This window comes from Pseudochaenichthys georgianus, chromosome 5, assembly GCF_902827115.2.
Source record: "Pseudochaenichthys georgianus chromosome 5, fPseGeo1.2, whole genome shotgun sequence".
In the NCBI taxonomy this organism is placed as follows: domain Eukaryota; kingdom Metazoa; phylum Chordata; class Actinopteri; order Perciformes; family Channichthyidae; genus Pseudochaenichthys; species Pseudochaenichthys georgianus.
Window position 1 is genome coordinate 14104954 of NC_047507.1, and position 27705 is coordinate 14132658.

Below are 27705 nucleotides of genomic sequence, written 5' to 3' on the forward strand. Positions count from 1 at the left end.
CCCAAGGAAAGACGGCTTTGTGTTCTGACAAGACCGCGCTGTCAGGAGTTCTGTGTGTGTGTCTTTTTTGCTCCAGTGCACACTGGCATGGTGTTTAAGCACCAACACTAGTCTGCAGTACACCTTCAGGTGAGAGACTCAAGCGTGGAGGAGAAATGAACAAGAAGAGGAGGAGGTATATCGAAGACTTTAAGGGTGAAGCGAGGAAGCAGTTTCTTATACAATTTAGTCAGGTGACCAGTGTCAGTATATAGAAGCTGTCTGTGTCAGACAATATTGATTTTAGTGGGCACAAGCTTTAACAAATGACAGCCTCTATGGTCACCTAGCACAACTAGTCGTGCGATGGAATAAGGGATGAAGAAAGTTTCAAAAATTGTTTGTGGGTACGAACAGTACGAGAAAAAAGCTAAAAAAGTTCTGAAACCTGAAATTGTCAGTATAATAGAAATTATAAAATATTAATTTACAATAAAACGTAAGAAATATCACCAGCATTCCACTGAATGTAACAGATTTCAATACTTTTTTTCAAGGCTGTGAATTTTTGAAGTAGATTTAAATGTTTTTTGAATGGAGAAAAAAAAACAAGCAAAATCAGAAAACTTGATGAATAAAGAAATAAAAATCAGCTGGTTTTTACATCAGAGCAGCCACTCAACAGTGCTCACTGGCACAGACACCCCATCTTATCCAAGGGGTGAGGGAGAGGTGCATGATGGATACTAAAGGCTGGTAATACTGAAGGGATGCGGCACGGACACACAGAAAAATATAGAGTAACTTCCCAACATGGAAATGTAAAAGAAGGAGAACGTAGGTTGCTGAGGATTACACTCATAAATTCATAAATTATAACTTTTTATTATATACTGACTTACCACTGAACTGTACAGTAAAACAGCCATAAACTAGGAAAAGGCTGTAGTGGCAAAAAGTAAAACAGAACAAATATCCATAGTACAGGAAGGACACGCCTATGCCTCATGACAACTCAAATATATTCAATCTGCCCAAATTGAGCTGAACAGAAAGCTCTAAATACAGATAAATTGCTACAATACATTGCTATTTACTTCTACATTATATGTGGATGTAACATTTTTTGAGAGGTGAGGGCTGGGATCTGGAGGAAAGGTTGTGCTTGTCTTTCATGGTCCACAGCGCAGAGGGAAAAAGAAGTACAGTGAGGGAGAGGAAGAGAAAAAGATGGAAAGAGAGAGGGAGGTATGTTTGTGGTCGGTAGCCCGCTCAAGAGAGGAAATGCCAGCGTGCACACACACACACACACACACACACACACACACACACACACACACACACACACACACACACACACACACACACACACACACACACACACTTATACACACACAGGTGCAAAAACATAGAGAGCAGAGACACGTCCGAGAGAATAAAGACCCGCTTTGTATGAGCTACAGGTTTAGTGTTTATGTATGTGCATTTGTGCATGGCTGTGTGTGTGTGTCCTCGGATGAAGGTTGCTGAGGAAGCAGGGTGAGGATGCAGTCAGGGGAAGGAGGAGGGAGAGCAGGACAGGAGTGAAGGGCCTTGAGTGTTCTTCATTCACCTAAGGCTCCATCATTATAATTAGAGGGCATCATTTTAGCAGCAGGGAGCAAACCCTGATTTTCTTCCCCTGGGATTCCTCAACCTGAAACTCAGCTGGTGTCGGAGAGCCAAGAACTCACATCACTGAATCTCTGTGATGGGCGGTCACAACACACACACGCACATATTCATAGACAAAACGAGAGGGAATGATGCATACTGCACACTTGCTTATACAGCCAGTGAATGCAGTAACTAGGAACATGTCTTCTGTCCTAATCTTTTCATCATTTGCAGCAAATGGCAGAACATATGAATCAGTGAGTTTCCGTCATTGGATGACAACACTCAGACATTCTTTTGTGGTTATGAACAAATGACTAATGAGGAGACCTTTGGATGAGAAAATACATTTTATATTGAGCTCTTATTTGTGTGTTTGTGTGTAAAGGCTCGGGTCAATTGGATTGCAATTAGAAAATAGTTATGTGAATCTTTGGGGAATGAGAAATTAAAATGTAGAATTTCATCCAAGAAGTTCCAGGAAGTTTGGAAATTCAGTGTCCAGTGTGTGTGTGTGTGTGTGTGTGTGTGTGTGTGTGTGTGTGTGTGTGTGTGTCGGGGGGCTGACGCACAGGAGGCAAGACAAATAGCATTACTGGAGACACTACATGCTGACGTGTCACACACACACAAACAGCACTTCATGGATCAGTGAAAAAATAAAACAGACTCTCCCACACACACTTCTTGAGCATCCTATATCGTAGTGTGGCTATTTCTATTTTAAAATGGGGCAAACTGACAGGACCAAATGGCTTTTTCACCTACAGGGAACCTCAGGTGTGTTCTCTAATATGTCCTCAACCAGCTACATGTACGACATCTCAGTGTGAACCCTGGTGCATGACTTATCACGGTGGACTGTGTCCCATTGGAAATAAGTGGCACATTATGAACCGTGGGTAATTAAAGCACCGACAAGCCAACCTGTCAGAGCGTTCCACTGTTCATGCAAGCCTGACTATTACTGGAATATGGCCGACTACGTGTTGTGACATCTGTACATTATATAACAGCTTGGTGTGTACATAATGTTCTATACCAGCGTACAGTATATATGTACGACTTGCACAAATGGGAGGTGTTGCAAAACAAGTTCTCGCAGGCACGTATGTACAGGTAGATATGTAAACAAAAGTTATAAGCATAAGCACACGCAGGCACAAACAACACGCAGGCACAAACAGACACACACACACACACACACACACACACACACACACACACACACACACACACACACACACACACACACACACACACACACACCTGTTGCTGTTGCAGGTGCAGTAGGTCGACTGCACTGATCTCTCCATTGGTGTCTCCGTTAGATCCGCCCTCTCTACCTCCCCCTCCATCTGATTGGCTGCTGACTCCGTTTTGGTTGGACGGTGCCGTTCGAATGGTCTCAGAGGCTGATTCCACCATCATCACTGGCACCTGAGAACAGAGAAGGAGAAAGGGGGGTTCAGGGTGGAGGGGCAAAACAACACACACATTGAACAAAAGTGACTGGGGCAGTTTGAGCAGAAAGCCTGCTCCCATCTGAGTGAACAAACAAGGCAGGAAACTAAAGTAAACACACACAGAGATAGGGAAGTGAATTGTGTGTGCTTATGTGCGCGAGTGTGTGCACGTGTACTTTTTGAAAAGGGCTTTTGGTCATGAACCAAACACACACACACATGCCCAAGTGGCCACAAAGCAACACCTGAAGCAGACACTTTTTTGTCTGCATGTAAATGTGTGTCTAGGAGCGAACGCAAGGATTAGGATAAGACGTGCAGCAAATCTAAACTGACAAGGCTGTTAATACTCTGCTATATAGTTAAATAACACAGACATTTCTCCAATAATCAGAGGTGGCATGTGTGCACTGTGTGAGAGCCATGAGCAGGTTGGTCTTTGAGAAAGATCTGTTTGATGCACCTTCATAGGGCCTCTCTAATTAGACCGCGTTCCTTTCACAAAACCCGACAAAACGAGCCGTTCCTGGATGTGTTGTTGTTTTTTGAGAAACAACGCCTCGCAAACACACAGGCGCATTTGCCATCGTTAGGAGCCTGAGCGTGGGAGAGAGGAGCCGCCGAGACACCCATACGCGCGCAGAACACACACAAGGCTGCTAACACAAAACAAAACAAACCTTCACACAAGCACGCAGGCTGTGAACTCCTAATGACAAGCTCAATCTCGTTTTTCCGCCTCATCCAGTTTTAGAAATTAACACACACACAAGCGCATAGTTTTTAAGGGGAAAGTTCTAATGCTTTTCTTTCAGCAACCCGGGGTGGATACACAAAACGCCATCGAGGCATTGTACCCGCCGTCTGTGTGTATGTGCGAATGTTTCAGAAGCCTACAACCCATGCCTTCTGGGGAAACAATAAAAGGCAATAGCAGGTGGAGCTGGTGGAGCTGTGTGTGTATGTGTGTGTGTGTGTGTGTGTGTGTGTGTGTGTGTGTGTGTGTGTGTGTGTGTGTGTGTGTATGTGTGTGTGTGTGTGTGTGTGTGTGTGCATAGGCCTATTTTTTTCCCCTAACAGCAGGTGAAGGTGTGAACGAGCGCTGGTGGCTCTGTTAATGGAATGCTGCCAGATGCTTGCTGAGGGACAGGGACCTGAGTGTGAGTGTGTGTGTGTGGGCGGGGTCGATACAAGTGTATGCAGGTGTATGGGCTGGTGGTTGTGCTTGTAAAAGGGTCAGTTAAAACAAATCCCCCCAAAAATATATTCCAAAAAAAGTGGTTTTCAGTCTCATTTTCTCTGAAAAAACTCAAAAGTCTTTGCTGTCATTGTTTGGACATAATGGTAGGTGTTTCCGAAGCAGGTTTCTCAACACCCATACAATCTAAAATAAATATAGCTTGAGGGTACAAATATGTTTTGTTCTTCCAAGGTGGAACGTTTATTCTTGACCTTGGAGACGGTGGGTGCCAAAAAGTGGTGAGATTTGTCAATTGTACAGAAAATCGGTTAACTAAACCTTTAAAAGTACATTGTGGCTGGAGGCAGATTTCCCCAGTTCTCCTTAACAAGCAGCACCATTTCAAAGCCCAACCACAAATCACACTGCGGCATTTCTCCTCCCCATTGCCTCTCTCCTGTGTCTCTCCTGGCACCCATCCGCCTGTGAAGTCAAGACTGCAAAGTCGAGCGTTATTGTGACATTTAAAGCTATAGTCACTTAATCTCCAACCTCATTCTTCTTCCTAACACTTCCTCCTCTCTTCATTCTCCTTCCTTCCATCTCCTCCCGCCTTCGTTCAGACCTCTGCTGGGTCAAACTGCTCCCTGAGGTAATATTATGAAGCAAGCCATAGTGCTGAGTGATCAACAGATCCCGCCGCACACTCCACTGACTTTGCACTGCAGTAGAAACTCCTCGCATCATCACACGTCTCACTAAGCATGAATCACCGGCCTGCTATCTGGCCCACACTGTGCTGCTGCGCTGTAATGTACTGTACACCCATCTGCTTCTTACTCTTCCTCATTGACCTTATTAGCAATGAAGGGAAGAGAGATAAAGACGGACAGAGAGATAGAGCTCGCAGGTGGACAAGGACCTAATGGGAAAGTGGGGAGTGTGTGAAGACGTGAGCGCATGCCCTCTTTTTCACACACACAGCCAGTGTGGTATGCTCGTCTAAAGGGTGTGTACTCTGTCATATCCTGTAATGGGTGTATATAAGCTGGTGTAATGGAGGTCGGGAAAAAGGCAGGGGCATAAATCTAGCCTGAAGTCTCTGATTAGGGTTATGATACACACACACAGTGCTTTAAGTTTAAGTGTTTCTGGCAGCGAAGAGGAGCTGCCCGTGCAGAGGCCTGCCTCAACCCGCCACTCACTCTTTCTGTGCCTCGGCCTCGCTCTCTCTACATGCTCAGACCCCCTCCAGCTGAACCCCTGACCTGAGAGTGTGTTGGAAGAGACATTCCCACTACCCTGAGGGGACCGAGCGAGGGAGGGAAGGAGGGGCGCAGATCAGAGAGATAAAGAATGTGTTTGGAGGAGAGGGAAATAAAAGGCCTCCTTTGCCTTTTAATTGGGATGGAGAAGGGAAGAAGGGGAAATGGGACTCAACATGTTTCTGATGACTCTGTGTGTGTGTTTGTCTTAGAGGCTGACACCTACCTTTGTACTGTAATGGATTAGCTCACAGCCAACGCTAGGTGCATGTGTTTATGTGTATGATTGATGAGTGAAGAGGAGCTGGGATGAATCCTGTTTGAACACGTCAGCTCGTTCAGATGTTTTCCGAAAATTGTGCGCTAATAATAATCAGAACTTAACTCTCCCTCCTGCTCTTTCCCACTGCTCTGGGTGTGTGGAGTTCAAACAGGCAGAGACAAATGCCCAGTGAGCTGGCTCACAGCGGCTGACTCTCAGGCTTTGTTGGAGGGATTGGTTCTGTCAGATTCCTCCTGGTCACAGCTCGTCAGAACCGTAAAGCCGGACCACTTTCACTTTCTGTGAATGTGTGTGAGAGAGCGTTGTGTACAGTGTGTATTTATGTGTGTATCTGTGTTTACAGCAGCTTAGTGAGATAATAAGTCTTTATCATGTTATGCCTCATGTGGGAATATTTTCAGCAGTCCCAGAACGCCTGTTCTGTTTCCTCCGCCTTGCATCAGCTCGCAGGAACGCTGCTTATTAGGCAAATAACTGAGGGAATAAGGGTGGGAGGGAGAGTAAGGGGTGGAGGGAGAGGGGGTAAGGAAAAAGGAAAAATAATTGTCTGTACCAGTATCTACACTCCATCATCTATCTACTTTCATCTGACTCTTGAATGATCTGCCTTTCTATTTGTCGCTGCATGCTGTCTTCCTCCCTCTGGTTATGCCTGGTAACTAGTGGCAAGTTCAACATTAAACTTTTCACCCTGAAATAGAATCCACATAGGTTATTTCTATGATCTGTGATAGTTCAATCAATATTTGTGAGCAAGAGAAACACTCTTGCCGGAGACAGAAATCTGAGAATTTGGAGCTGTAACCTGTTTTGTAATCAGGAAAAAGAATTTGGAGGAGCCTCTGTTGACAATGAGTGACTGTGTGGATTCATAACACATTTGGTTAAGCTGTCATACCCAAAGGTGCTTTATTTCAATACAACTGACATTCACAAATTAATAAATACCCATGACAAATATGACCCTGGTTGCTGTCTTTGTGTCCATAAAATGTCCTATTTACTGTCAGTGGCGCAGCTCCAGGGTGTGAGCTGTTACATTTCAATGCTTTGACAGAGACATGAACACACAGACAGATATGCATTTAGTAAACACTTCCACACCCATGTACTCACTTTCTCACGATGCAAACTGGCAAAGACTGCGCCACTAAATAAACAGTGATACTGCCCTCGAGGGAATCTGCTTCAACCCCAAACCCAACTATCAGGTCTGGGCTCTAATGTATCCATCACTAGGTTCCCACGTGAGAGATACAACATGAAACAAAAGGAAATGCTATCGCAAAAGGATCTTGGCACCCAGTGAGACATTGAGTTGCAAAAAATAAACAAGTCAACACTGAGTAGTGACTGTTGTAGAGACAAGGTGTTCTTGAACAATCATAGTTTCAGGACAGAGTTTCCACGAAAGCCCTGCAGCTGATCATAATAATAATAATAATAATAATTCCATTGTTGAGGTCTACTAGAATAGATTTATATTGTGCAATTTTCCAAACTCACATTGGTTTCTCATACAGCATCTCTGTAAACTACGTGTATTCACTGAATTTCACTCTCGTTGTAGCTCCAATAGCTCCAGCCCCCACCCGCCCTGTGAGCACAGTGTGCTCTGATTGGTCGGGACGTTGTGAATCGCGCTCCGTGGAGGTGTTGTTTCCTTGTTTAGCGACAGCGAAACACAGCCTAACTCACCCTGAGCACACACAAAGTCACAGCCGAAGTAACAACAATAAGTGTGGCTTGATATTGAGTCAGAAAAAGGTTGATAAACGCTGTGAGAATGGGTCTGCAGAGAGAATTTCGCCGCAATCCCAACTGTCTGTCATCAGCCTGCAGCCAGGGAGGAGAAATCAGCAGAGCTGCCTGCACTGAGTGTGTGTGTGAGGAAGTCCGTGGATTGGTCAATTTGGACCAATCCATGCTTAACGTAACGGCTCCGCGGACGTAACGTAACGGCTCCACGGATTGGTCCATTTGGTTCCGGGTACCGCATGAATCGCGTCATAGCTCTGGGCAAGGCTACTGGCCATTCCTACGTCACGATACCCAGGAAGTAAACAATGGACAATGACGTATCTCCAACGAGGTGTTTCTGTGTTAGAGTTTTACTCGCTACAGGGTGTACATTGAGGGTTTTTACTCTGCACACCGTTTACATGCATACAAACCTTCATAACACACAAGGGGACGGGTAATAACCGAAAAAGCATGACATGGGACCTTTAAGCACTTTCCTATTTATCTTTCCAAGGAAGCAGATATTCAAATATCTAACTAATGAGGCTACCTTGTGCGTGTTAAGACCATGGTTAAGACATGTTGATTTTAAGAACAGCATCACACCTAACACATTTCAATGAATTATTACTTTAAAAAAACAAGTAAATATGCAAATATGCTTCAGTTGTGTTGCTGCAATACAGCTGCTGATAAAGGATTTTTCCACTGTTATGGTTCTTACTAAATACGCAATTTCCTATTCAGATACTAGTTCTTACATACTCCATTTTATTACTTGAGATAGCAACACTTTGGTTGCTTTAAATTCATTCTAAATACATTTTGAATAATTGTGTGTTCTTCTCTGAGCCAATTATTCTCTACACTCCTGTAAAGAACGCCAGAAAGAGAGGAAGAGCGGATAGGAGGGATATCTGCGTGGCATTTCTGAGCTGACGTGTATTAACTTCAATAAAAGAGAATGAGGTCAGGCGAAAGCTAAAGAAGTAACACACACGTATTCTCACACGAGAGTGCACACATAAAAACAAACTGCAAATCATTTTTCCATCACCACCATGTCCAAGTTTGGTTCTTTCCTCAGCAGCTGGCCTTTGCTAAATGCAGGACAGATTTGCAGCAGGATATCAGAGCAGAGCAGCCAGGTTGTGCTTCCACACAGGGCTAAAGCTAGCCGCTAACAGCACTGCTCCAGGCTACTCTGGCAGCAGGCCAGCGCTAACAGGTTGGCTAACAGCAATGGGCTAATGCTAGCTGTCTGCGGCTGCCCTGGCCCTGCTCCAGTGCTAACAGGTGAACTCCATTATCCCACAGACAGATAGTCAGTAAGATGTGGGCCAATATCTACTACTGGCTGGCTCGCTTGCTGGCTGGCTTCAAAGAGCAGCGTCCACCCAGAGAGAGGAGCTAGCAGCACTGGCCTGTAGGCTGACCTCCAGCGTGCTGTGCAGCTGGCTAAGGAAGAAGCCAGTGCTGTTGTTAGGGAGTGGAGAGAAGAAGAGAGGGGCTCACATTGCAGATGATAAGAAAATCCCTAGCTATATAAACATGGGGAATTCTTCTATACGTCTGTCTGCCATATGGCATTGGGTCCGTCTGAGCATTTAAGTGAGTGTTGGTGAGTGCACGTAGCCTCTGTGTGCTTTTCTGCTGTACAGTATGTAACCTGCCATATATGTTCTTTCCCTCCTTTCTTCTTTGTAGTGTATGTCGGTGTGTGAATTGTGTGTCTGCTGTCCCGCCTGCCGTTCTCTGAAGACAAAGTCCCTGTTTACAGAGCCCATAAAGATTAGCCTCCCTCGGTCAGGTGGGTTCTGGAGCCATAGGTAAACACACAGCACATTCCGCACCGATGAGATCGCTTCGTATGTGTGTATGACCGGGGCAAACATACACTCCTGCCTTCACCTCGACCCTTCCTTTAGAGTGCAGTAAGTGATTTACCAGCTTGCAGACTGCTGTCTGTTTGAAATACTGGAGACAGACACAAAGATACACACACATACGATCATACCGCACACACAAATATTTGTAGAAGGAGCGGACTTCATGCACACCTCATTTATCTGAGCCTAAAATCACGGGTTGTACATTCCTAAAGAGGAAAAGCTTGTGCATGTGCGTGTGCCCGTGTGTCCATTGGATATCATCCTGTGATCATGAGGATGAAAAATCCCCCTTTTCCCCTTCATCTCTCCCCTCTGTCCGGAGAGGTAATGGAGGCTGAGGTCAGGTTATGACAGTCCACACGGCTAATACTCAGATTGTATTTAACACGATGGAACAGAGGTGAAGAGAGGGGGGGGGGGGTTAGGGCAGGCAGGAGAAGAGCTTGGAAAAAGAGCGACGTGCCTTTATTTGGATCTGAAACCAGCTAGAGCGTCGCGGAGCAATTAGCAGCTCTGTCCTACGAGAGCTCTTTATTAGAATGACCTACACTGTGAGGGGCGGGGAGAGAGAGAAAGGGAGAAGAAGAGACATTTTGAGAGACACAGCTGAAAAGGTGTCAGTATGGGAAATGGACAAATGACATGAAGGTGAAATATTAAACTATGATTTAAGTACATTGAGATTTAATTTTCGTATTTGCGTGTCGTGAGAAAGGTGTGTGCTGAATTTGATCTGTTTGACCCTCGGTCCACCATGTACCAAAGAACAGGTTGACATGAGTGACAAGAATTCATAAACGCACAGGCAGAAAACACAATTCTATTTTAGCCTTCTCTAGTCTGATAGAATAAATGAATGTTTTACCTGTCAATAATACATGAATGTTCAGCCCTATATAAAAGTGGACTAACCTTCAGTTCATATAAAAATAACTTACTATTCAAACAAGTAATTGCTCCATTCCAGAAACTGATATTCTCCACCTTCAGCATATAAATTACTAACTTACTAACTTTAATTACAAGGGATAATTGTTTTAGTGTGTGAAAAGACAACATTTTGAAAGAGGGAAGTATTTTTTCTGAAGAGGTTACTTGTTGTATTCGCCTGTAAGTGAGACAAAATTACATTTATGATCAAATGTTGCATTAAATGGAAGATAAAGCGAATAGATTTAATATTACCTGAAAATGAGCCACAGCGCCTTACAATAATAAAGGGTTACAATGGATTAAAATAAAATGTGGTATATAAAATATAAATAAATAAATATCAAAGTGGACATATAATTTTATACATCGGCTTTCAAGTCGGGCACTTTGCATTTCCTAGTTAATTAATAGATTGGATCAGAGCGAGTTTAATCAAATATAATTGAATAAGTCCACAGTAAAAACAGGCCAGACTTTAAAGGAGACATGCAGAGAAAATGATAGCATGTCCACTTTTCAAATTAATTGAATTTTAGTACTTTTGAACTTGGTCCAAGCTGTTATACAGAGGTAATTAATTCACATCCTATCCAAAAGTGCTAAAACAAGATGATATCCCTGAGCATTCAGTATGGGTCCGCACAGACACACACACACACACGTTTTTTCTTTCAAGAAAGCTAAATAAAAATCAACACTGTTGCACACCAATGCCAGTATATAATGTATTCCATGCAATTGTTAGTTTTCTGTTCTTCTTGCTCTTTTCTCCCTACTCATGTCTTACAGGCCAAAAGTAAAATATTAATAATTTCTCAGGCGGTTCTCATTGTATTAAAAAATGTCTCCTTTATAATTTATCAGAGAAAGAAAAAATCTTTGTTATAGTGACAAGCAGGCTAATTAATAGAAGTAGAAGGAACATTGAGAGAAGTCATACTAATTTGGAACATGCTAATATTAATAGAATAATTTATGGCGCAGTATAAATAAATTAATAGAGTATTTCGTTTGAAAAAGGGATGCCTTCATTTCAATTTAGGAGAAAAGAGGAAAAAGACGTCTGCCTCTTGGACAAGGACATTAATAACAGTGCTCTATCACTGAAAGAGATAAACTAAACATGCACTGTTCACTTTTAGAACGCATCAATATTTAAGCCAGCTAATGAAAACTGGGTGAGCAACACTTGTATTCCCAGCCTTGTTTTTTTTCATTTGCTGTTTAAGGACTTTTTGACTGGTACATTTGTGCAGAATCTACGAAAGGCAGCATTTGATTTTTTTTCTTCTATAAATGAGATGCATCTTACTCTTCCCATTGGCTTCATGTAAACTAACAGCTGTGTGCCAGGCAGAGGGGGAGAGAGAGAGTAACAAAGACCGAGAGTGAGAGAGAGAGAGAGAAGTGGACTGGGTCATTACCATCCTTATTACTCCTCATTAAAATACACCCATCACAAAGACATTCTGCTGTGTGTGTGAGTGTGTGCCGCTTCACGCATAAGCATGTGACCGAGCGAGTGCGTGTGCGCGCGTTTCTGCTGTTCCTCATGTGCACATGAGCGTCCTTATGCAAAAGTGACCAAAAAAGAACAATATAATTGGAGAAATGTACGCAGTAATAATAGGTATTCAGAAAATGATAATTCATATTAAACAGGGTGCACAAAGTCAGCCTCATTTGCATGTTTTAGATTATATGCATTTCAAAAGTAATTTCCGCAGGGCATATGAATGACATTAATTCCCGGGCGGGTTCTGCTATAGACCTCAAACTATCAAACACTCAAACATTTAACAGATGAAAAAAAGACGGAGCTGGTGCCTTGGCAAGGGGAGATTTCAAGGTTAAAGTATTTGAATGTGAATTTTTAAACTTCAGTCTTGGTTTGTTTAAAGTTGCTCCACAGCCAGACAAAGAGTTCCATTAATTTGGAGATTCAGCGAACCGCAGATGTTTTTTTTTCTTACTGTATGTGTGTGTGTGTGTGTGTGTGTGTGTGTGTGTGTGTGTGTGTGTGTGTGTGTGTGTGTGTGTGTGTGTGTGTGTGTGTGTTTTCCTGTACCAGTCCGAGAAAGACATCTCTCCTCCTAATCCAGCACCATTTCCTCAGCAATAAGCCTGAATTGGTCTGACTCACTTTGTGAGTCATGTGCTTGTGTCACTCCAGAAGCAGACTAGCACAATCTAACAGAGAGAAAGAGAAGAAAGGGCTCCAATAGCCCACATTAACTGATCCTGAGTGATGGAGGGGAAAAGAAGAGTGTTGAAAATGATGAGAAAAAGGATGTGCCGATGAGGGGGGACCAGGGACAATGGCGAGAGGGAGACAGAGGGTTCCCTCTCCTCTTGTGTCCATGCCGAGAGGAAGACCCCGGGGCAGGAAACAGGCTGGATGAATGTGTGATTCCAGTGGAAAACTGTGGATGCCATGGACAACATTCTTCTCTTATTAGGGAATCTGGTCTGCAGCCACAATATAGCGCCTGACTCATTACTGCGTATGTGTGTGTCTGTCAGACAGACACACATTTAACACACACACACCATCAAGATGTTCCCCACCTGTTATTCTTGCTGAGTTTTGGCCAACGCACAAAGTCGCAGCAACATTAGAGGAGAGGGGGGAAAGTAGCGAGAATAAAGAGCATAGGAGGAGGAAACTAAAGCGCTCAGCATGTCTGTGTCTTGTTTGTGGTTTGTCTTCATCTGTAAACAAAGCTGCTGCTGCTGGGAGTATGTTAGCATGTCATTATCTCATTAAGAATTGATGGCTTCTGCACGGTTCAAACTGCACTGTTTTGTTTGTGAGCGTTCAACAACCAATGTTGTACAAACACAATAACCACAAAACACACATCTCCAACAGTGCGGCCGGCGTTCAAAGACGCGAGGAGCTGCTAGAACACAAACACACTTATCTAACAGAAAAACACACATTTAAGATGATACACTGATGGACAAAAGTGGCACTCCCCCCTCTCCATCAGGGCCTCCCTCTGCTGTTGCTGAGTCCCCTTGCCACCTATTTTTGTTGCTGATGCTTAAGCACTCTCAGTGAAGCATTTTGTGTATGCAGACTTCAGAGAGCGAGCGGGGGGAGTGAGGAGGGTGGGAGTGCATATCTAGGGGCAATAAAAGTGCCTAATTGGGGCCTGGGAAACATGTTTGTTTTCTCGCTTGTTCTTTTTCCCCCCTTTCATTATTTTTCCCAGCCAGTCACAGCAGATCTGTTCATCTGAGAAGGACGAGTGGAGAAAGCAAAGAGGATTAGATCCTGTAAGACACAAATCGTTGCACGTATAGATGTGCAACAGCGCTCACGCGGACATATGCACAGATGGACTTAACATACCATAAGGCAGCCGTGGGGTGTGTGTATTGAACAAGATCTGTCTGTCTTAGCCAAGTGACCAACATGGTCACCGGGCCTCCACTGGTCCACTCTGCCCTATCAATACACTGCTGCTCGGCCTATTCAGCAGCAAAGAGCTTCCTATCTCTGCAGCTCAACACTGGATCGATGTTATGAGCAGTGCAGACAAACTGCTGCTAAACAGACTGGCCCCTGCCTCGCAGGGCCGTCACCATACGGGCTCCCCCAGGCTTGGATCGTTCCGCTAATGGAGGTCTCCGCTGGGGCCTCCAAGGGCCCCTAACCACCAAACATGCCCCCAAGGATTCACCCCCCCCTTCCCTCCTCTTTCGTCATACCACCACCCCTCAATCACCCCCATACCACCACCCCTCAATCGTTTCTCCATCCACGTGGTTGTTTTGACCTCCGCCTCTTTAATCAGGAGTGCTAACTTGTACTCATGTGGGCATGTTCACAACACCCATACTAATATGGAGTATATGTGTTTGCCAACTGTAAAAAGTCCAGCTGGACTGTTTCAGGTAGTGGAAAAGGGAGAAGAAAAACAATTCCCTCCTCTCACCCTCCCCCTAAACGTTGCTGGGATCCCTCACCACATGACTCCTGACTAGTCATTCTCCTCGCCCCTGCATTTGTCTTCTTTAATAACAGTGAAAATATCAAGAGATGAAAAAAGCGGTGGAAAAACCTGCATATTTGTCATTTCCGATTGTTTACCTTTTTTCACGGCAAATTGATTTTTACTTCTCCTGTTACTGGAAGCTCACTGGACTCGACTGCCAGGGCTGTCTGGCTCTGGCCTCGGCTACCAAACCTCGACTCTGGGCTTTATGACATGGCTCTGGGGAGGACTTTTAAGGCTTTCAACTCACAAGTAATTTCAATGATACAATACTGCTTTTGTCCTAACTACCTTTGTTGTTTTCTTTCTCTCCCTGCTGCCTCTGACTCTCTTTCTTTTCCCTTCTTTTCATCTATCATCCCCAAATCCTTCTTCAGTGGCTGGGATTGTGAGTCAAAAAGACTCGGGCCCTCTTCTTGTCCGTACCTGTTTGTTTGCAGAAAAGATGGACTTGTTGCATCATGATGGGTTCACTTTTCAAACAGAGAAGACGAGCTACAGGACACACGCACTAAAACCCTCAAGCTGACATTAAGGCTTGCCGTGCTGCGAGCAGGGTTGAAGTAGGCTAGAGTTTCACTGTGGTGGCTGGGCGGTGCGCTGTGGTTCGGATCTGCCTGGGTTCTGGTAGGACTGAGGTTTGCATGCAGGGACCTCCAGTGAGCCAGGCAGCAGGCCTGAGCTAAACTGAGGCCAGAGCCTGGAATAGTCCTCTGGCCTAATGGTGTGTTTGTAAGGGCGAACCCAAACAAACAACCTGCAGTTTGAATTGAAGGACCGAGTCTCTAAGTCCAGATGCTCTATGTCGAACCAGAGAAACGCACACAAACACGCACAAACCCATGGCATGTATGTATACAGAGGATACGGGCTGAAATAGACTTGTGGGAAAAGAAGTGGACCACGTACCTCCAGACTTAAGTCATAGCATCAGCCCTAGCACTGGACTTCTGCCGTGCACAAAGTCTCAGTGTGTGTTGTGTGCGCGGATACTAACTGAGGTTGTGCGACTTTTCTCCATATTCACACTAATGAGAGAAAATGGCCAGAAAAGCTCTTCTGTAATTACTCCCCAAGGAGCTGGGTCTAAGCATGGCCACAGTGCATAAACAAATACACGTTCACACACACACACACACACACACACACACACACACACACACACACACACACACACACACACACACACACACACACACACACACACACACACACACACACACACACACACACACACACACACACACACACACACACACACACACACAGTATGCTGAAATGACTAAAACGGTGTGAGTCTGACATTTAAACTGTGCACCTGTTGAAAAGTGTGTGTGTGTGTGTGTGTGTGTGTGTGTGTGTGTGTGTGTGTGTGTGTGTGTGTGTGTGTGTGTGTGTGTGTGTGTGTGTGTGTGTGTGTGTGTGTGTGTGTGTGTGTGTGTGTGTGTGTGTAGGGGAGTATGTGTGAAAATGAAATGGAGAATAATATCAGTATAAGAGGTAGGGAACACACCTGCTAATTAGAATGCTAGAAGGTATTGTGAGAGTATGGATGAAAGGGCATTTCGTAAACAAACATTAACACCATTCACCTCACAATTAGACCCTTCTCAACTTGGGCTACACAGAGTGCTTGAACTCAGTCCAATCTCTTGAAAGGACACATCCTAATGGAGCTTTGCTGCAAAAGCGCTAGTCTTGCTTTATGTGAATGTGTGTGTCCATAGGAGCGAGAGGGAAGGGAAGGAAACAGAAGGAGAGATAATGGGGCGTACATAAGGTCAATGTTTGTATGAAATCACAGTCTTTGTCACACTGCATCAGTTCTGACTTTTCCAAATGTAATACCGCCTTTGATTCAGCCAATGTACGCCTGCAGCAGCTTTTAACGGCTACAATAGTCTTCTTCAGCACACACACTACACACACACACACACTCTGAAAACCTGCACACACTCAGACAAAGAAGCAGATATATACAACAAAATCCGGCAATCATTTTGTCTGTCTGTAATTGAATAGTTAGGAAAGGAGTCTTTGACACACACAAACACACAGACACCTACACACACACACACACACACACACACACACACACACACACACACACACACACACACACACACACACACACACACACACACACACACACACACACACACACACACACACACACACACACACACACACACACACACACACACACACACACACACACACACTGTCCCTGCCCGGTGTTTGTGGTGGCGGAGCACAGCTGGTAACATCTGGATGTATTTTAGAAGTGTTTACATTTCCAAAATGCTGAAAAACTACGCAGAAAGAGAACATTGCAGGTGCCAGAAGAGTAATAAAGAAAGGAGTAAGTCCCAAAAGAAGATTGTTTAAAATCCACACACACACACACACACACACACACACACACACACACACACACCGATTGGCCAAATGCAGTTATTGCCATAATCCTGGTCCAACAATAACTGGTGCGCTAATTGGCAGACTACAGCGTTTCTGTCCCATCAAGCTTCCCTTACCGTAGCTGCTCGAATAAAACAGAGACTTTGCCTATCAGCTTCACTCTGCACGCTGTCTTTACATTCAACCAGCTGACAACCACTCTTACGCACTCCCTACCACAAACAACACAGACATTTCTGCGGAGCACTAACACACACACATTCATTTGCGCGGATGCCTGACTACAGACACACACACACACACACACACCAAACAGCTGCATTTCCATTTTACTTCCCCTAAATGAGGAAAACACAAAATAACAGTTGGACTACATTCGGCCTAATCAAACATGACATCCAGAACATCCCAGTGAGATGACGTCAACACTGAGGAGACGCACACACACACACACACACACACACACACACACACACACACACACCACACACACACACACACACACACACACACACACACACACACACACACACACACACACACACACACACACACACACACACACACACACACACACACACACACACACACACACACACACACACACACACACAGTCGTTGGGATGTAATTTCAGTGATTGGTGTAATTTACCAGTGTAAGTTGAAACCAGACAGGGCAACTAGAGTGATCCCTGCTAGATCAAAAACAAACCATTCACATTGGGGTTGGGGGGCTACACACACACACACACACACACACACACACACACACACACACACACACACACACACACACACACACACACACACACACACACACACACACACACACACACACACACACACACACACACACACACACACACACACACACACACACACACACACACACACAAGTGCAGGCCTATAAGGTATGCTCTAAACTAACAAACTCACAGTTTACTTTTAAACCAAGAAAAACAGAGTTGCCGGAGGTGTTACAAAATGGCGATGAACTTGAATTTACAAGAAATTAGTATTTGAATAGTGTCCCACGCAAAAGTGTCCTCTGGGATCACTGTAATCCGCTCAGGTATGCCACTTTCCCATGGTCCAACCTAACCTCAGCACACACACACACACACACACACACACACACACACACACACACACACACACACACACACACACACACACACACACACACACACACACACACACACACACACACACACGCACACGCACACGCACACGCACACGCACAGGGGAGATTATTAAAGCGACCTCGTGGCACATGGAGGTTCCTGATGGATTTAACATCAGGAATGATTGTTAACTTTTAGGACTAAAAATACTTGGAGTGACTCCTGAGAAAAACAGAGCTCTTAGCCAGACAAATGGATCACATGACAACTGGGCCGCCGCTGCAGCAGGGACCCCTGGGAAAACGGCACAGTGCCATCTCTCAGATCTAAGACTCCGAAGCCAAGCCGTAATGACGTCGTGCAGCTCTCTATCATATTTAGCTATGAATGTACCATTCACATGGGCCGGTTGAAGTGGTTTTTTGCCGTGAATATGTGCATCACATTCAAGTGGTTGAGAAAAAAAAAAGATAATCACCGTGAAATAAATTAAACCTATTAAGAAGAACATATGCTCAAGGTGACAGAAGAAATTAATTTGGCTCAACTATTGAGACCCATACCTCCACCCCACTATAGGATTTCTACCAAACTAATTATCACGCTCCACTTTCAGAAATAATAAGGAAAGTACTTAATAGGTTAGGATTCACCCCTGCATTCATATGTCCATTTAACATCGCTGCTTTCATGCCCACACACTCTTGCCTTAATGCAATTTCACATCCGTGATTTAAAATGGGAGAAGGAATTATATTTCAAGTGGTGTCAGGATTAGAATATACAAGCAGTGATATTAAAATACTGTAAGGTCTTGTGTGTGTGCGCTGAGAGGCTGTAGCGGAGGTAAAGATGTTAAATAATGTTTTTGTCACAGTTTAGGACGGCGGAGGAATTACAATGTAACCACAGATCTCTGATTAGTCTTCTCTCACTGTATATTAATTTAGTTCCCTCTCTGCTTTATGCTGGTTTTAATTTTTAAACAGAGCACAGATAGGGAAACACCCCCAGTAACTGAAGTCTGTTTATACAGCCAGCCATTCGCTCCAATTATAACAACATTCAAATGCAACTATTGTTTCATTTCAAACATTCTTTAAAATTAAAATCTCTTTTTGTGTTTTTATCCCCCTACTTACGCACGACTGAATTAGCATTTGTAGCCCCGCAGGCCACGGAGAAAGTGCGAAGTCAAAATGCAGGTTAGGCCCGTTTTGTTCATCATTACCAGTGTTAAGCATAAAATACATGAATAAAAAGATCAAGTAAGCCCTTAAGATGAGTTTTATCAAATTTATGTTTTTCATTACTTATTTTTCAAAGAATATAAATGCAATGAAACATTAATCATGCATTCGTGAGGATCTTTCTGTGAACCGAAGCTTTTTTTGTGCATAAAAAATAAACCTGCATGTTCTTTGCTTATTTCTCTCTGTGTGATATATTGCTGATTTCTGTGTCTCTGTATTGTTGTGCCCAGTGAGAGGTAAAGTAAAGGAGTCAATATCCTGATGAAGTCTGAGAGGATTACTCAGTATAGCTCACACAATGACGTCAAATCCACACATCTTCTGTCCACAGATGCATCAGCTGATCTGCTGACAGAAACCTCAACATTAAAATAAATAATGATTAAAAACATGGGCCGACTGTGAAGGAGAGGTCTATTAAGTGCTGTGATTTTCTATTAAACTCTAGTGGAGGCGGGGGAGAAAAAGGGGAAGAGGAGTTCACATTATCTGAGAGAATTCCAATTAACACTCTCCCCCTCAGTAATTAGCTACTAAAATAGCTAGCGAACAAACCTAAAATCCCAACCCTGACGCCACCGCGTTGCCTAATTAATTCTCAAATCAGGAGTCGATCCGATGCCGAAACGAACCTGATAGTGTGGACGACAGACAGACGGGTCAGAATAAACCACGAGGAAAGACGAGTGTTTCAGTGTGAATTAAAAACAAAGAAAATGTGTGTCTTTATTTCAGAGAAGAGAATATAAAGAAGAATTACTGTAACAGAAAAATTGAGCTTTTGAAAAAAATCGATAAAAAACAAAAGAAGGAGCCAAGTGAGCAATCTAGCCTGAAGAAAAGGAGGGAGGGAAATCTGAAGCGAGGGACGTAGCCAGAAAAGCAGATATCTTTTAGCCGTCTGCTGCTCATTTGCTCCTTCACTGGTCAGTTCTTCCACTGTTTAATGCAAACAGATGAGGCCTTTTCTCGCTCTTTTTCCAAATCCTTTCTTTTTAACGGTGGCTTCTTGGCCTCTGCAGTAACGTCAGCACAGCGTCTATTAAAACAGCATGTGTCTCAGCCTGCACACACATAGAAAAACACATAGCCTCTGCACTTGGATTTTTTTGGTGAACTTTTAACCTCTTTCGGAGAAGTGACATCTGGGGCATGGCGGGGGTTAAGGTGTGCTGAACGTTTTAACCGTATGCACACATGGGTGTAGATCAAACGTATGCAATCAGAGGACGGTATCATTAAGTCATCTATATGCGGCTCCTATCAGTGACCAGTGCTGATGGATAAAGAGAGGCAGATAAACTCAATCAGACAACAACCCACCTGGACACAAGGTGGGCTGTAAGATCCCACCTAATAATGCCAGCCTTATTCACCTGCCTTTAATATGCACACCGCGGCCTGTTTCAATTCAACCTCTAACACACATGCTCACACACAGCATATGGACAATGCAGTCGCTCGAGCAATAGCTTTTAATATATTGAGATATCCATCAGGTAGATTTTACACATATTTTCACAGCCCACACACCAACACATGTAAACTAAATAACACAGAGACACATTATAAAAAAACACAGGCTGTCACATGCTGATCTGTATCTGGACAAGTCAAACTGTGATAAAGTCACTCTTCAACTACAGCAATCGATGGAAGTAATTTATTTACCTCACCAGGCAATTTCTGCTCTGTCTTCAGAGAGGAGGGAAGAAGAGAGAGAGAGAGAGAGAGAGAGAGAGAGAGAGGGAGATTTGGCAAGCATGTGTGAGTGGTGTGTAAATTAATCTAGCAGCAGTGAGATCCAGAGCCATGTATAAGTCCATAAAACAAGAGGAGGTTAAAGCAGCTCACATCACACACACACACATCAGGCAAAGGTCCAACACCAAAACCACTTCTTCCAGAGAGAAGGGACGTGAAACGTCATCTAGGTTCCATTCATGTGATGTGCTATCCCCGGATGCCACTAAAAGAGGAAAAAAAATAACAGTTAAGAGTCCTTTCTTCTTTTTCTTTCTATCTTTCTTTCTCTCTCTCCATTCAAAAGCAACACACAGAGAAGAGAGGCCTGTCCACGGCCCTTAACTTTAACTCAATGAAATAAAAGGCACTTAACTAAGCCTCAATGATCGATACAAACGCCGCTGCTGGCTAATGCTCACACACACATACACACATGCAGACACACACTTATCCCACCTCCTCAGATGCTCATGCATATGCATGTCCATTGTGATTTATGCATCCTGGCGGGGGTGTGAGCCTATCTGCGCGCAAGGCCAACACACAGGTCAGCTCATTTGTAAATCAGTTGCCTTTGTATGGATGTGTACGTGTCAGTGTTTGTGCATTTTGGGGCTGTTTGTGCCAATAAATCTGTGTGTATGTGCTTATGGGTAGAGGTCAGTGCTGGAAACAGGCTCATAATTACTGTAGCACCTTCATTCATTGTATTTATTGAATTATTTCCAGATTCTGCTCTTGGTGGGTGTAAATCACACTAGTCATGGGACACCGTCCATTCAGTGTGTGTGTGTGTGTGTGTGTGTGTGTGTGTGTGTGTGTGTGTGTGTGTGTGTGTGTGTGTGTGTGTGTGTGTGTGTGTGTGTGTGTGTGTGTGTGTGTGTGTGTGTGTGTGTGTGTGTCATGTCCGCTGAGTGTTGACTCCTTCTGCCAACCGGCGCTTTGACCCCGCTCTTTGCAGCAGGAAGTCACCCAACTTTCTGGCCTCTCGTATTATGGGAAGGTTAGGGAAAAGCCTTTAGAAAACCGCCTTCCCATCAGAGTCAGTTAATGGGGTCCCCATGGTCTCTTCTGTCCTTTGCACTGGATTATGGGTAAAAATTAAGAGAAGATCTGCACCCAACGAGGTGTTGGAGGTTAGCAGACGTTAATTTGTGGCATAATCTGAGAATTTAGCCTTCTTTGAGGAACACAGTGTGTGCTTTCTTTTGTGGAAATGTGGTGGTGTTGCTCCACCCTCCTCCAACCTCCTCTGAACAACAGATTTGGGCTAATAGGGCAGCTGCTTGTCCCCCCTCCCCTAAAGCCCCGCTATGCTGCTCCCCCTGCAACCCTTCCACCCCATCTCCTTTCCAAAAAAAAAGCCCAGGAGGAAGCCTGTTGTTTTCAACTTGTTTTTGACACGGCTGCGAATGGAAAAGTTCCCACTGTTGGAAAGCTCATCCCAGAAAAGAAAAAAAGATGTAATTTGTCCACCATTTTGTTAAGTGTTGATTGGGGTATTTTTCCTGATGATTTCAAAGACAGCATCAGGAAAACAACACATTTTGCCATGAGGTGAATGTGTATCCATCCTTGAATGTCTAGAGCTGTCTGTTTTTCCTTTTTCTGTTTTGTTTTGTTGTCAACACAGGCAACCGTATCCCAGAAATAAACCCTGCATAAGACCGGCCAGCAACCACGATTTTGTAACGTCATCACTTACAGTTTATATGCTTCAAAAATGCAAACAATAATAATTTGGAAGCAAGTGCCTGGATATACAAAAAATGGAAAAATTAAAATATTGCAAGCTATTGCACCACATACAATAATACCAGGGGAAACACTGGGGAGATAAAACCCCTCCAACACATACAATCAATCCTTTAAGACGTGTGTATGAAAGCTCATAGCCATGTTGCAATGGATTTAAAACTACTGTGAGTGTGCACCCAATCACATGAGACAGCAGGGTCCGACCTGTGTGTGTGTGTTCATTTGTGTTTGTTTGTGTGTAAGTGCCTGTTTGTGTGTATGTGTGGGGGTGCCCGTGTGTGTAACTGGAGCCAAACTGTAAGCCATATGCCATTCTCCCTCTGGTGCCCCCCTTGAACCAAACACACACACCCACCCACACACACACACACACACACACACACACACACACACACACACACACACACACACACACACACACACACACACACACACACACACACACACACACACACACACACACACACACACACACACACGATGCAGGACACACACGACACAAACATACACACACGCAGGCTTCCCTGTAAAAAAAAAAAGTCCCTCCACTTCATTAGGAAAGTAAACACAAGTGCTGTCTGAAGTGGCTAATTAGAGACTAATTACTCCCTGCTCGTTACTAATGCAAATTAGATTACGCTGCTTAACTTCCTCGTGTCCACAACGCTGCTGTTAATTGAGGCCTTTTGAAATTAAATTACCCACTAATTAGCATATCAAAACCATTAATTCAGAGCAAGGAGGGGGAAAAAAAACAACAACAAATGCCAAGTTTTGCTAATGCGTTTTTCTAATTGAATATGTACGCTCAATACGGGGGCTTTGTGCCAGGAATACCTATTCAGCTGATCAGCGTAAGCAGCCAGACAGAAACAACCATGCATCATAAGAGCAGCATATAATTAAAGGAACCATTCCATCTCTCCAAACGCTTTGTCAATATTTCCCTGTGAACGTACGACTCCACTGATGTTCAGCGCGCAGGGAGCGAGGGATAGAGCGGAGACTCGCAGAGAAAGGCGTGTGAGAGGGGTTGGATATTCATCTCATGAGAGGCAAAAGAGCCACCGTATGTGAATGTGGAGTGTGTGTGTGTTGCGCTGGTATGTGAGCGGGGTTAGCGTTTGTCCAGGCTGTAAGGCCTCTTTGAAGTAAGGAACCCGGTCTCTCTGCTGCTCTCCTAAAGCCCCAAACCCCCTGCCAGCTCTTCCTGTGCTTCCCCCACCCCACCCCTCTTCAACTGGCCCCTCTTCACCTCCACTACAATACCTGTCCAATTAGGGAAACACACACGCACATACGTCCACACATACATCCACATTTTATGGCCGCTAGCAGGTGAACTGCCCAATCTCTCTTTCAATCAAAGCTGAATCTGTTTTTTCCCTCTTTCTCTCTTCCAGCTGAATAGATGATTTGAAACTGTGTGGACAGAGGAGCCAGGAGCTACTTTAATCTGCTGACGAAATAAAAGAATCATCCATCTAAAGATCCATCTCAGCTTTGCATGTAAAACCAGCAGACATAATGTCTTTCTGAACAATTCCCCTTCCCCTTTTCCTAAATATCCATCCAATCACGGTGCGTGAAAAGCCCCATTCAGGTTGGCCCTTATAAAAGTTTCATCTTATTACCCTTGCCAACTTCTCATTTCATTATCCCTATAATGGCAGATGAAAAAACGAATGGTAAAATTGAGAGGTAGCCATACAAAAAAATTAAATAACCATGATAATTAGATGTAAAGATATTATAATTCCTTTAACAGGATGCATAGAAACTGCTGCTCGACAATATTTGCCCTAATTGCTAGAATTATCATATTAACCAGTTACCATTTGAGTAAGTTGATTAAAAAATTGATTATTCGTCTATTTCTTTTAGGAGTTTCTTAATCAAAATCTTACATCCTTGAAAAATTAATTTGAAGCCGTTTCTTATCAGTTAATTAAATCGGGTTGGAAGTCATTTTTTCTGCGCGGCATGATTAGAACGGTTCTGTTCTCTTCTGTTCAGACACCATGACGTTAGAGGAGGAACTTTTCACTGTCTCATCAAACATTCACAACCACAAGAATAGGACTTCTTTGAAGGGCCCGTCGCCTTTTTTTCTTCCAAACCTCTGCCTTTCTGATAAATTGTGCTATACCCAATAGATCTTTCTTTCTCGTTAACACGTTCTCATTAACGGACAGAGAAAGCGAAAGGAGAGGGAAGGGGAAGAGCAAAGGAGGGAGGTGAGGAGAGGCAGGGGGAGAGAGGGACGGGGGCAAGAGGTGGAAAAAACAGTGCAGGAAAAAAACGGAATCAATGGCAGGGAATAAGTCAAAGAAAGAAATGAATACACTGGCAAATGTTAGTACAATGAAAAAATTAAATATAAAAGACAACGTGGGCACACACATACAACGTTGCCTGGGTGACAGCCTTGGGGTGGTCTGAGCTGAGACTAAACAACTAAGCCGGGAGCTAAAACAAGACATGCTGTCACTAATACAGGAACAAAAATATCTGACCAAAAACGGTTCTGTTGCAGTCATTTCATTTTGGATATTTTGTAAAACTAAAATGTTAAAATATCATGTTGCAGGTTGTGATGGAAATTGATTTTTCTATACTGCATATATAATAGATTTGACTTTGTTCTGTATCAATTTAAATTCACAGCTTTAAAACCCACACATCAGAGGGTGACTTCACCTCAGAAAACTAGTTTTCTATTTCTGGAAGAAGACTAATTATAAAGCTCTGCCCCTGGGAGAGAAAAGCCCCTCTTGAAGGAGAGAGGGAGGCAGAGAGTCCATTCAGCTCTGGCATCAGTGGAATATAAGTTTGTCTCTCTCTACTTCAGCGAGCAGCAGAGCAGAACCGAACAGATACAGCGCGCTCTACTCATCTGTCCATCCCCGACTCCTCTGGGAGGTATGGGAGGGATGGAGAGGTTCAAAGGGAGAATCAGTGAGGATACAGAGCAGTGTGGTGAGTCCTTCTGATTGGATAATGAATTGAATGATTATTAGAGCCCAGCTCGTAAAGTTACGCAGAAATCTCAGCTCGTCATCAGCCAATCAACACACTCCCTCATCATCAACCAATCAAACCCCCACCCCCAGGGTAGCAAATGGGGGTGGGGGGGATTTTCTATTTGCTCTTCCATCTGCCTCTCTCTCCCCATATTTTTCTCTCTCTCTTACGACACGTCATCTCGTCTTTAGTACAGCTGCCCTCATCTTTCTCCGTGGGAGACAGACAATTCTCAAAGCCACAATTACCGCACAGAACTATCAATTTCCCCTTCAATTAACCCTGTGGGAAGAGAGGGGACGAGGGAGAGGACGGGGAGAGCGGAGAATGGGATCAGAGATTCAAATTTGGGATGAAGAGAGCCACCTCGGCCCGCTCCTCCTGCCCCCCACGTCATCCCCCCAGGGTGCAGTCATGTGTTTGGGCTAAGGAAGGAGAGAATTACACCTCCTCAGGATGAACTTGACCCCTCAACCAGAGGTCAAACAAGTTACTATACAGCACAGGCCCCCTATCCTCATTACCAGCAAATAGCCCCGCCACCGTTCCCTAATGCAGACTGTATGTTAATAACCGGCGCTCAAACCGCAGCGCAGAGCTGTTGAAAGCTAAAAGAGAGATAGACAGGGAGGTAGAATGGAGGGAAAGAAACGGGAGAGAAAAAGGGGGAAGGGAAGAGGGGGAGGGATAAGGAGGGGGTGTGAGGCAGGAGTTGTGTTTCTTAGATCAGCGACTAAGGGCCTGCGCGCCGTAACAACGGACAACTGTGACGGCATGCCGGCTCTCTGAGCTCTGCTCCCTTCTCCTCCTCTTCTTTGGTTTCCAACTTCCCTTCCCCACCTCCTCCCCCCTCCACCCACTCTGTGAGTGGACCCCTGGGGGAGCCGCTCCAAACCAAACCCAGCCTTCAGCAAAGTTTTGCAGGCAAACTTTTCACAAAGCCCCCCGAAGCCGTACGCCCGCCTGACACCATGAAGCATGCCAGGGTTTCATTGCCACTCACCCTCCCTCCTGTCCTCTTTTTTGTACTTTAGTCCTTCGGTCCTCCCTCGGTCCCCTCCCTCGTTTATGCTGACTACTTTCCGAGGCTAATGCACTGTTCCTGACTGACCTTTAGACAATGGAAACCTGCAGCAGCAGAAGTTGCCGATTAGGGCTACAGTTTGCGTATGGCAGCGCTGACCTTAACTGTGAAAATGGGCATTGTGGTGTCTGCTAATCCAACAACCTAATGGCTGCCTTTTGATAACAAATGCCCACAGTCCTTGAATAACATATTCTTGAGGTTTCTCCATTACTTTCTGATTGTTATTCAAATGTTAAACTACTTAAAAATAGCAGAAATCTGGATTTTTGTTTGTCTTAGCATGATGTGTTTATCAGCTAATCTGGCAAATAACTTTTTTACACAGTATTTTGTGCAGGGACAAATAGGCACTTACAAAAAAACTGCTTTTAAATATCACAAAATGTACTAAATAAACATTTATCATACTGAATATGTATTTGAAAGAGTAAAAGCACTTCTAAGTTTTACAAATCAGAATAATTAGGAATAGTTCAATGTGTCTCTTTTGAGAAATTGCTTGCAAAATACTTTGATACATTAAAAAGTATTTTTTTAAATAGATTTATAGATAGATTATTTCTTTTAAATGTATTTGTGAATCGTTCAATTATGTATATTTTTTTTAGTCAAGCATTTGTAGTCCCTGTCACACACGCTAAAATAAAAACAGTTCCTCAGAGAGAGCTTCTCATGACCTCGCATTGAGTTCTGTCGTTTCGGTCATAAAGAATAAATGATCCTATTGAAATGGGGACTGAGGAGAGGTAGCAAATGTTGGATGTAAACTGTGATGACAGCTAGGATGTAATGAAGAGGCTGAGGGAACACAGAGCCTTGATAATTAGAGACAACGGGCATGGCAGGGAGAGGAGGAGAGAGGGAAGAGGAGATGGAGGGGAGAAAGTGCAC

The 27705-nt window shown here is 44.0% G+C and overlaps 1 protein-coding gene across 7 annotated transcripts in view; it reads right to left on the minus strand.

Annotated features, from left to right (window-relative positions):
- foxp4 (forkhead box P4) overlaps window positions 1-27705 on the minus strand; it is a 93523-nt gene that overhangs the window by 56644 nt on the left and 9174 nt on the right. For 6 of the 7 annotated variants that reach the window (XM_034082410.2, XM_071203110.1, XM_071203109.1 and 3 more), the window contains exon 2: window positions 2905-3075. In XM_034082410.2, coding sequence (XP_033938301.1) covers window positions 2905-3066 — 162 coding nt within the window. In that variant the 5' untranslated portion in view covers window positions 3067-3075. Of the gene's footprint in view, window positions 1-2904; window positions 3076-21088; window positions 21169-27705 lie in introns of all 7 variants that reach the window. The other variant, XM_034082407.2, reaches the window with a different exon arrangement.